Source organism: Archocentrus centrarchus, chromosome 1, assembly GCF_007364275.1.
Source record: "Archocentrus centrarchus isolate MPI-CPG fArcCen1 chromosome 1, fArcCen1, whole genome shotgun sequence".
Lineage (NCBI taxonomy): Eukaryota > Metazoa > Chordata > Actinopteri > Cichliformes > Cichlidae > Archocentrus > Archocentrus centrarchus.
Genome location: NC_044346.1, coordinates 4,013,982 through 4,025,593, shown reverse-complemented (window position 1 = coordinate 4,025,593; position 11,612 = coordinate 4,013,982). Strand labels below are relative to the sequence as shown.

The 11,612-nt window shown below is 42.1% G+C and overlaps 1 protein-coding gene across 2 annotated transcripts; it reads right to left on the bottom strand.

The window, feature by feature from the left end:
- Window positions 1–11,003, bottom strand: lgsn (lengsin, lens protein with glutamine synthetase domain). 2 transcript variants are annotated; one of them, XM_030740426.1, is made up of 4 exons: window positions 10,890–11,003; window positions 2,480–3,164; window positions 1,653–1,819; window positions 1–1,268 (listed from the first exon to the last, which is right to left on the bottom strand). In XM_030740426.1, exons 2-4 carry the CDS (start codon window positions 3,120–3,122, stop codon window positions 75–77), a joined length of 2,004 nt encoding a protein of 667 aa, XP_030596286.1. In that variant the 5' UTR covers window positions 3,123–3,164; window positions 10,890–11,003; the 3' UTR covers window positions 1–74. The 2 variants fall into 2 exon arrangements, with proteins under 2 accessions (XP_030596286.1, XP_030596275.1); XM_030740415.1 differs by lacking the exon at window positions 10,890–11,003 and adding an exon at window positions 3,403–3,589.
- Window positions 11,004–11,612: the final 609 nt, after the last annotated feature.

Genomic DNA, 11,612 nt, shown 5'->3' with positions numbered 1-11,612 from the left:
CAAGCAGCTGGTTCCCATGCTTTTATTTGTGTGGCAGGAGGAAATGTGTTTCATCTGAAATAAATTGAGGCTTTCTATATGAAATACTCAAAGCACTTGTTCCTCTCATCATCCAGTTCCTGGGTCTCAATCTCAAACTTCTTCATGGCAATGAAATACTGAATAAAAGGCTCTCCGAGGGCACTGCGGATGACATGATCCTCCCCCAATGCCTCCAGCGCGTCGTCAAGCTTTACTGGAATGGCAAACTCCTTCTGTTGACAGGGGGCTTTGTTCAGACCGCTTTCGACATTCAGGTTTCGTCTGATACCATCCAGTCCTGCAGCCACTGTAGCTGCCAGGACAATGTAAGGGTTTGCCATGGCTGAGCCCAGCTTGTTATCAATATGCGTCTCCCTCCCACCGTGACACTTGATGTTGAAGGAGCTGCTGTTATCGTTACAGCCACAAGTGGCATACAGCATCTGCTTGGGGTCTTTGATGCTTTTGGCAATGTGACTCCTGCAGCCCAGGCCAGGTGACATCAGGCAGCTCAGCGCAGCAGAGTGGGTGAGGAGGCCTGCCAGCCATTTTCTACCAATCTCAGAGAGCTCACCTGCTCTCTCTCCACTGTGGAAGATACTGCGTCGCCCATTAGCATCCCACAGGCTATGTGAGAGCACACCCGCATTGTACAGACCATCGTCAGTGAAAAAGCTGGCAATGTAGCTGTGTTTGCGAGCCATTTCTTTGATGCCAGTGCGGAAGGTGAAGGCGCTATCAGCGGCAGCAATCCCAAACTCCGGCCTCAGGTTGATCTCCATCTGGCCAGGGCCACTTGCAGAAGCCATGCTGTCTATGTCAGCCCCCATGCAGTACATGCTATCCACCAGCTGCTGGAAGAAAGGCAGGTCATGGTTGCTGAGCAGGGTGGTGGCAGGAAACAGGAGCGTCTTTGGTCCGATCCGGTCTGGAGCTCCTAGTACGCAGCATTCGTAGGTGAAGGATGAGTGCAGAGAGAAACCCAGGCTTTGGAGCTGGCCGAGAAGCTGCTTGGCAATGAGGCGAGGCGAAGTGCGAAGGGGGTTTCCTGTGATGGTGCATGGGTCGCAGATGACCCGTGCTGTTTGCTCAGCCCAGGGTAGGGCCCTGAAGGTCGAAAGGTCAGGGATCAAAAGGACATCACTACAGAAGTTGGCAGTGTTGGCGTGGTCCACTTCATTGCTCTTTGGGCTCAGGGTTAGCTCCAAATAGCTTCTTGGCATTGGTACCCCATATAGTGCTTTCTCCTGTCAATGCAACATATAGATTAAAAACACTACTCACCTTTTATTAGGAGGTTTTATGAAAACACTGAAGGCCATTCTTGTGGCCGTGGGTAACTGACTTAGTTTTACATAAAGACATGTAACCTAGCGCTCAACAAAAGATCTAAAATACATCTATCAGTTATTCTGAAACCACTCTGAAAGTCATAGATAGATAGATAGATAGATAGATAGATAGATAGATAGATAGATAGATAGATAGATAGATAGATAGATAGATAGATAGATAGATAGATAGATAGATAGATAGATAGATAGATAGATAGATAGATAGATAGATAGATAGATAGATAGATAGATAGATAGATAGATAGATAGATAGATAGATAGATAGATGTTCATTACATGGAAGAAGCGGACAGGCACTGTCTTGGACCTTGACACCCCGTGGAGGTCAGTGGCCTCAAAGCGGACGAAGTTGATGTTCTCGCGCGCTATTTGCTGTTTAATTTGCTCCATGGCTGCAATGAACCTCTGGTTCCCAGAGATCTCGATTGTGTCTTTTTCGTTATCTGTGGAAAACAATTTGAAATATCTGCAAAAACATTTGACAAGCTTTCATTTGAATACAAAGCATCACGTTTAAAAAACATTTTAAAAAGGACAAATTAAAAGCTTGTTTTTTAAGTCAGAGATTTCACAATCTCAAAGCTCAAGTAACACCATCAGGACCACGCTAGTCAAGCCAAAATGATCTGGGTTTGAGGCAGTGTCAAAACAGTGACATAGTTTGTCCACTGACGCCACTGACAAGTGTAAAATTTCCCACTGTTAGCCACTGAATATAATACAGTGAGCAGAGAAAATCAAATCTCACTGAAAAAAGCCTCAAACTGGGTAGTGTTTTTCCAAATTGTTTAAAGTTATTAAGAAGGTTTTAAATCAGGTGACTCTTTCAAAAATATAAAAAATAAACAAAAAATGTGTCATTTTTTTATATTCAGGACATAAAGCAGACGTCAGTATCTTGTGCTGGTTAAATGAAGTCCCGTCATGTAATAACCAAAATTTTTATAATGAGACAGGACTCAATGCTACAGCCCTACGAGCCAGCAATTTCTATTTTCCCTGAGCTGGAAGGTATAGTTCTAATACTAAATGTATACTTTTTCAACATATTTCTTTCTTCCTATCAAGAAAAACTTGGCTAAATCTAATCAAACTTCACCCACCTGAATGAGAACCTCCAGTCTCTCCCCAGGAGCCACCGCTCGCATATGTGTGGGTCCTGACTCCAGGCTGCCTATTTGTGTTTGCACTAGACCTGAACGAGCTGGATGAATCCATGGTGGAAGGCAGCTGAATAGATGTGCTATCTCTGGACCTGGGCCCCCTTCTGGAAGCGTCAGAGTGAGGTTTGAAGGTGCTGAACGCCCTGTGAGAGCTTCCATCATCCTGACGTCCGTTGGGCCCTCCACCACCAGTGCTGCTTGCATGGAGGTACGTGTAGGGACTCCCTGGTTTCCCCTCATGTCTTTCCCGGATGCTGAGCAGGGGACTGTCCCTCAGGATGGTCTTCAGCTCCTCCATGGTCTGCCTCGGAACACCCATTTCACCATAGGACACTCTGGTCTGAGATGAATCCTCTCTGGTCCAGTCCCCCCCAGCAGCAGGTTCATCCACTGAGGGATCATCAACTTGCTCTGGGGGCTGGTGAGGCACAGGGCCAATTGAGATAATCGTGGGGGTGTTAGGAGTCATCGGGGTACCGATGGGAGTGTGGATGATGGATGGACCGCCTCCTCTGCTGCTCCAATCAACTGGATGCACATATTTCCCCGTCACCCTGACTCCCTTCTTGCTGCCTAGACTCATCCCGGTGCCGTCTATTTGGTCGTCGCTTCTATTTTGGCCTTCCTGGAAAACAAACAGTGCCTCTATCACAAGAATGGTAGGAGAAGGTCAAGTATCTGTGAAGCTGATCGCCAAAAAGTGTAAGCAATCAAATCTGAAAACATACTGAATGAAAAAAGACTTCAGAATTAAAAATGCAATACTCCATGGATCAAACAAAGTGAAGTCATATATATGAAGGAAAAACCCTGTATGGATCCTGCTAAAATCAAATCAAAATGCAAACTGTAGATGCCGTTACCTTGAAATCTTCAGAGTCATTCATTTCTTTTTTTGTACTCATGAACTGTGATTTGGAAATTGATAGCCCCCCCCTGTGAAAGCAGAGCTTCACTTGCACATTAATTTTTATAGACAATTGGTACAATGATGACGGATTAGAAAATTCTTTCTGCCCCGCAAAACAGCCACGGGAATCCAGCTGGAAACTGGCATCAGCCAGCCGCCGGTGGACACTGAAGCGCCGCTGCTTCGAGCTCATTGGCTGCTGCCGAGAACAATTCAGTGGATCTTTTGTGTCACTGCAGAGTAAAACTGCAGAGCTCAGCAGTTCTATGTGTGCTTCCAGAAAGATATGGGAGCAAAAGTATTTATTCCACAGAGATGAAAACCCACAGTTATAAAAAGCAGACAATAGCTGCTGGTACTGACAGGCTAAGCACTGAAGAGCTGCTAGAGTGCAGCGTGACACCACGCTTCTATCTGTAGCACATTTCTTGAAAGGAAACAGCATCAAAATAATACTTTTTTCTTAAGTAGTTGATCATCAATGGTACCACTTTCTAATATGATGTATTTATATGTGGTGAAACAATCTCAATCAAAGTGTATCATTCAAACTGTTCTAAAAGTGGCAGCAAATTTTAATTTTTCTGTAATTTATTTAGAAGTAACAGAAAATAAACTGTAAGGCTAAATTATTATAGCCATTACTTACAGTTTACTGAAGCATATCTTATTACAAAGTTGGATCAATCGACTATTGGCTATTCTGGGGTTTGTCAGTGTATCACATGATCTTTCTTATTTTCAATCCCACCTTTCAAAGCAAATGTCTCATTTTTAAACTGCTCAAAAATGTTAAAATTTGTAACACTTCATGTCGAGATCCAGCTCCACCTGCTGCATGCGATACACGTGTTAGTGCTGGAACAGCCACTAAAGGTTTGTTTTGTTACTGTTTCCAAAGTCAAGTCATGTGCTGCATTTACTGCCTCTATTAATGGTGAAAAAACTATTTAATTTATTTAAAACTTTATGGGAATATGACAAAAAAAAACTTCTTAATGAGTGCATCCAGCTGTTTTCATGTAGCTGTTTTTATCCTTCCAGGATAGGTTGACTTGTCACTTCAAACAGCAGAAAATGATCCCGTATAAAGTATTTTTATTTTTCTGTAATTTACATTATTATAACAGTAAAAAGTTTGTGTTGAGTCTGAAATAAAAGGCTTCATATTTTTAGCTTGTTTACTGAACATAGTGACCTTCGTTCTTGAAGGGATTTCTAACTAAAGATGTTGATTTAAAAAAAAAAGATTTTATATATATATATATATATATATATATATATATATATATATATATATATATATCCATCCATCCATCCATCTATATATATATATATATATGTATACATATATATACATATATATCTGGTTAGACTGAAAGATGTCAAAAGTCACTGAATTAGAAACTATTTCCCTGTTCCTCAAGTGAAAAGCTATTTTACATTTTATAAAGGAGTAATTTTTAATGGCTATATTTGTCACGCCTACACTGTTTGTTTGTTTTTATCTATGACAGAATTTTTCTTATGTCATTAATTATTCAAAAAGTAAAAAAAAAAACACAAATTTACTGAACAAAACTACACTGCTCAAAAAAAATAAAGGGAACACTTAAACAACACAATATAACTCCAAGTAAATCAAACTTCTGTGAAATCAAACTGTCCACTTAGGAAGCAACACTGATTGACAATCAATTTCACATGTTGTTGTGCAAATGGAATAGGCAATAGGTGGAAATTATTGGCAATTAGCAAGACACACTCAATAAAGGAGTGGTTCTGCAGGTGGGGACCACAGACCACTTCTCAGTACCTATGCTTTCTGGCTGATGTTTTGGTCACTTTTGAATGTTGGTGGTGCTTTCACACACATGGTAGCATGAGACGGACTCTACAACCCACACAAGTGGCTCAGGTAGAGCAGCTCATCCAGGATGGCACATCAATGCGAGCTGTGGCAAGAAGGTTTGCTGTGTCTGTCAGCGTAGTGTCCAGAGGCTGGAGGCGCTACCAGGAGACAGGCCAGTACACCAGGAGACGTGGAGGAGGCCGTAGGAGGGCAACAACCCAGCAGCAGGACCGCTACCTCTGCCTTTGTGCAAGGAGGAACAGGAGGAGCACTGCCAGAGCCCTGCAAAATGACCTCCAGCAGGCCACAAATGTGCATGTGTCTGCACAAATGGTTAGAAACCGACTCCATGAGGATGGTATGAGGGCCTGACGTCCACAGATGGGGGTTGTGCTCACAGCCCAACACCGTGCAGGACGTTTGGCATTTGCCAGAGAACACCAGGATTGGCAAATTCGCCACTGGCGACCTGTGCTCTTCACAGATGAAAGCAGGTTCACACTGAGCACATGTGACAGACGTGACAGAGTCTGGAGACGCCGTGGAGAGCGATCTGCTGCCTGCAGCATCCTTCAGCATGACCGGTTTGGCAGTGGGTCAGTAATGGTGTGGGGTGGCATTTCTTTGGAGGGCCGCACAGCCCTCCATGTGCTCGCCAGAGGTAGCATGACTGCCATTAGGTACCGAGATGAGATCCTCAGACCCCTTGTGAGACCATATGCTGGTGCAGTTGGCCCTGGGTTCCTCCTAATGCAGGACAATGCTAGACCTCATGTGGCTGAAGTGTGTCAGCAGTTCCTGCAAGATGAAGGCATTGAAGCTATGGACTGGCCCACCTGTTCCCCAGACCTGAATCTGATTGAGCACATCTGGGACATCATGTCACGCTCCATCCACCACAGACTGTCCAGGAGTTGGCGGATGTTTTAATCCAGGTCTGGGAGGAGATCCCTCAGGAGACCACCTCATCAGGAGCATGCCCAGGCATTGTAGGGAGGTCATACAGGCACGTGGAGGCCACACACAATACTGATCCTCATTTTGACTTGTTTTAAGGACATTACATCAAAGTTGGATCAGCCTGTAGTGTGTTTTACCACTTTAATTTTGTGTGTGACTCCAAATCCAGGCCTCCATTGGTTAATAAATTGATGATTTTTGTGTGATTTTGTTGTCAGCACATTCAACTTTGTACAGAAGTATTCAATGAGAATATTTCATTCATTCAGATCTAGGATGTGTTATTTGAGTGTTCCCTTTATTTTTTTGAGAAGTATTTATTATTCTTTCTGTTATTTTGTTTCAATAATACTATAAAAATACATTTTAAAGCTTAAGGTATGTCTGAGTACATTATGTGTGATATGTTATCATTTTAATACCAACATATTGATGAACTGGTGATTTCTTAATACTTTGATTAACATCGGACTACAATGAAGTCATCATAGTCAGGCTGTATTTGGCTCTTCTTGGTTGGTTAGCCATGGTTCACTGTCAAACATCACAATGTAGAGATTAGAAATGGAAAATTACAATTAAATCATGGTGTATGAACACACACACACACACATTTTCAGAGTTAGAAATGCCCCTCACAACTTTCCAGTATCCTTACCATACCAATGGACCAGTTTCTGTAAAAAGTATGAAAAGTTGTAGAAGTAGACTGAAAAATTCATCACAGAAAATGTTGTGATATTTTATAATTAAAATATCACAACATTTTCAATTTTCTACAGCAGGACATATACATACAGGTGGAGTTATGAATAACCCCCTCGATCACTTGAAGGCTGGACAGGTTCAGGTTTTTCCAAGTAATTTCTCAACAATTTAAAAAAACGTAACTGTGTACTGTGTAACTAGCACAGCGGCATGGTGGTTAGCACTACTGCCTCACAGCTAGAATAACATCTAGAAAGTCTGGGTTCTCGACCTATGACAGCTGGGCTAGGCTCCAGCCCCCTGCTACCCCGAACAGGATAAGTGGGAAAGACTAGATGGATGTAAACTGTGTAATTTGGTACTATTTAAAGGGAAAATATGCATTTTCTTTCCTGGTGTACCTGTGTAAATATTATTTGCTTGTTACTAATATTTTGATCCTTCATGTACATTATGTGGCACGTTTAGCCAACTTGTTATACTGACTCCTTCCAGCTTATACTAGTAATTAATGCAATTCACATTTTGAATGTGTGCTAGTTAATCAGTCTTGGTCCAAGTGATCCATTCATTCTAATGCGTCCCTCTGATGACTCAGGATTAGATGCTGATGACTTAGGAATTACTCATCAAATAGCCTGTGAAAGTAAATTGGGACTCAGTGGCTCTGGAGATCAGCTTCACATCCTCTCAGCATCAAGTTTAATGTGCTGGTTAATGATGCAGCTCTTGTTCCTAAATAGAGGATTTATAAAAGATTAAGACATAACTACTTTGATCAAAGCTCTTATACAGATGCACCCAAATCAAGAGTGAAGAAAAAAATAAGAAAATCATGTGGTTTACTTCTAGGCAGACAGATTAAAGTTTACCTGCAGATGTTCCAAGACACCACCTGAGTGTATTCAAAGTAGATTTGATCAGTATGACAATATGGTACAGTGGTGAATATACAACATATATTGGTTCTTGAAAAGTGCATCCCATGAAATGTGACTTCAATCTATCCATCCATTTTCTGACACTTATCTGGGTCCAGGTCACGAAGGAAGCAGTCTAAGCAGAGATCCCCAGACCTCCAGCTCCCCAGCACTGCCTCCAGCTCTACTAGGGGGATATCAAAGGGCTCCCAGGCAAGCCAAGGACATAATCACTCCAGCATGTCCTGGGTCTGGCCCGGGGCCTTCTCCCAGTTGGATGTGACCAAAACAATTCACCTAGGTGGCATCCAGGAGGCAGCCTACTCAGATGTCCAAACCACCTCAGCTGCCTCCTTTCTAGCAGCTCTACTCTGAGTCCCTCCCAAATGACTGAACTCCTCATCCTACCTCTAAGGGAAAGCACCCTTTAGAGGAAGCTAATTTGTGCCACTTGTATTCACAGTCTCATTGCTTCAGTCAGTACTCAGAGTATGTGATCATAGATGAAGGTGAGAATGTAGATCGACCAGTTAATCAAGAGCCTTTCAAGAGTTTTTTTACATTCCCCTCTCCCTTCACCACAAAAAACTGCTACAGTATCAACATCACTGTAGACCCTGCACCAATCTGTCTGTTATACTGCGTTTCCAATAGTACCTACTCAGTATGACTTAACTTGATTCGGCACAGTTTGTAAGGTTTTCATTAGATCCTGGTACCGGGTGCTTTTTTAGTACCCACTCAGCCGGGGTTCCAAGCAATCCAAGGCGATCCAAAAATGTGATGTTGAAAAACAGCATGCCACTGATTGACGAGGGAGTGTCATCACTAGCTGAGACACGAGAGCGACGCCTTCACAGAATCAAAGGTGCCATTTTTAAAACCTGAGAGCAAGAAAATGGCTTCACACGCAAACCAACACCGTGATCCTACGGCGAGGTGCAGACGTTTCTGTGCTTGGTGGCAGACGAGAAATGAGAAAGTGTATCAGGAGGTCTTCAAGCTAATGGACGCATTTGAGTCGCATACAGATTACATCAATTGACTTCTGCCCATGTTGCTATATTGACTCCACCCACATTGAGGTGGTACACAATTGTAATGGAAACAAAACAAAACCGTGTTGAGTCACGCTGAGTAGGTACGAAGTGCTAAGTGCTGAGTAGGCTCAGGGAGGGGCAGTCATCTGCCGCGACCGGTTGGGCTGAGGGGAGAGAAAAGACATGCTGTGGAAGAGAGACAGAGATTAATATCAATTAATGGTTAAATGCAGAGAGGAGTATAAACAAAGTAAATAAGGTGAATGAAAAGAAACAGTGCATTATGGGAACCCCCCAGCAGCCTAGGCCTATAGCAGCATAACTAAGGGATGGTTCAGGGTCACCTGATCCAGCCCTAACTATAAGCTTTATCATAAAGGAAAGTTTTAAGCCTAATCTTAAAAATAGAGAGGGTGTCTGTCTCCCGATAAAACCATATCATCTGCAAAAAGCAGAGACAACATCCTGAAACCACTAAACCCAACACCCTCCACGGCTTGGCTGCACCTAGAAATCCTGACCATAAAAATGATGAACATTATCAGTGAGAAAGGGCAGCCCTGGCAGAGTCCAACCCCCATAAGTTGAATCTGAGTTATTAACACTCACTACAGTGGTAGAGAGACTGAACAGCATGCAATAACAGGCCACATTTCCCATACTCCCAAAGGACTCCTCCACAGGACACCCTGAGGGATGCAGTCAAATGCCTTCTCCAAATCTACAAACCACATGTAAACTCGTTGGGCAAACTCCCACGCGCCCTCAAATATCCTCAAGAGTATAAAGAGCTGCAGTCATTTTCCTCAATCTGATGTTGGACCGAAGGACAGTTGAATTATGTTGAGAATGTGATTTTTTCAACATAATTAGTCTGTGTGCTCTTTAAAACAGTGCCAGTAAAATAACGGTGCCAGTAAAGACGACCCACAAACTTCATATTTTGTAGTCACTTCATAATTCAAATACATTTTAAAAAAGGGAAAAAAATGGGGAGGGAGGGATCAAAGTCAAAGCCCTGTTTTGAATCCCAAGTGAAATGCAAGAAAAGCCTCAAACTTGCTTTCTCCTGTCACGTCTTCCCTATACCCTTATCTATAGTTTCAAATATCCAACTACAGATCTCAGAGGCACCACCCTCTGAACAATAGGGGCCAGTGGTCTACTAAAATTCCAGTGCTAGACACCACAGGACACGCCTAGAGGTGCTGTCCCCAGTGGATACACCACCAGAGAACCTGGGATTTTGGAGTCTCCAGTGCATAGTATCTTAGTACAGATCCTCTTATCTTAGCAGGTATTACAACTGTGCTCTTCTAGACCTCAAATATTGTACCTGGAATCAGGAATCTAGTGCAGCCAGCCATAGGCCATGATGCTTCTAGTACTAACTGGGACTGGTTTTAACATGACCTTATTCATCTGTTCCAGTTATTCCTTCAGTCCGTGGTTGGTAATTTTCAGTCTTCTTGTGCTCCTTTTTTCTGATGCCTGCCCTTGACTGCTCCTCATCAGCCACCATGTCTGGTTAGGTTGTTATCAGCGATCAGCGGCTGTTTCTTTGCACCGTTAAGTCCCACAGGATCTTAGCTCTGCTGTTCTCTATCAATTCTTACTGAGTATCCCACTGGATCTGGGGACTTCTAACCCATACTTGTCCTAAATGTTCCTGCACACTATCACGTAAATTTACCTTAATAGAATATTTAATACACACATCTGTGCTTCAAAGCACAGGAAAAAATAATTTTTAGAACACATAAATTAACTAATTTGTTTGTTTGTTTGTTTTTCCCCTTTACATTTCAAGCTTTGAAATGTAAATAAGACAAAGTCATCTTCACATCCAGTCATAAGCAGTGTTTCATTCACGTTAAAATTTCGGAACATTTCTGTCGTCTTCTGTCATCATGTGATTTCTGGAGGTGAAGGTGCAATTAGGCCACAGTCACCGACTGACCTTTGCTGCCTGGACGAAGAGAAATGTCTGGACATAGCACCACACATTTTCAGGGTGGGGTTTCACGAGACCAGTCAAGCTAGAAGCAAAAAAAGGAAAAAAAACGGACCGGAAGTTTCCTCCGTTTATCTTCGAAATAAAGGCAAAGGTGTGCGAATGGAAATTTTTTTTATTAATAATTTTTTTATATATTTTTATATGCTTTAAGAAATCATTAAAACAAACCCTTCAATTAATTACATGACAAAACCACTAACATAGCTTTAATCTGAGGTTAAATCCTGACTAAGAATTACATTGTCAGGTATTTAACAAATTACTTTAGAGCTGGAGTCAAGACTAACATATAAAAATACTCATTTTCAACATGTTGCCATTCTGGTAAAATCTCATAACTTTAATTTTACAGGTGGATTTTTGCATTAGAGAGTTACTTAGACATAGACATACAGTTGTGGTCAAAAGTTTACATACACTCATCATAGGCATGAATGTCATGGTAAGTTTGGGCTTTTAATTATCTCTGTTCTTTTTCCAGGGTGGAATGATTGTACAGCATACATCTTTAATGACTTTAAAAAAACAAGAATTTTTCTCTAATCTACACAGGGACAAACGTATACATACACGGTTAAATGTTAAATGGTTGGTTAAATGTCCTTTAAATGCTAAACGTCCTGGCTAAGGAAAATTATTTGAACACAAAGAAGTGCAAAGTACAAC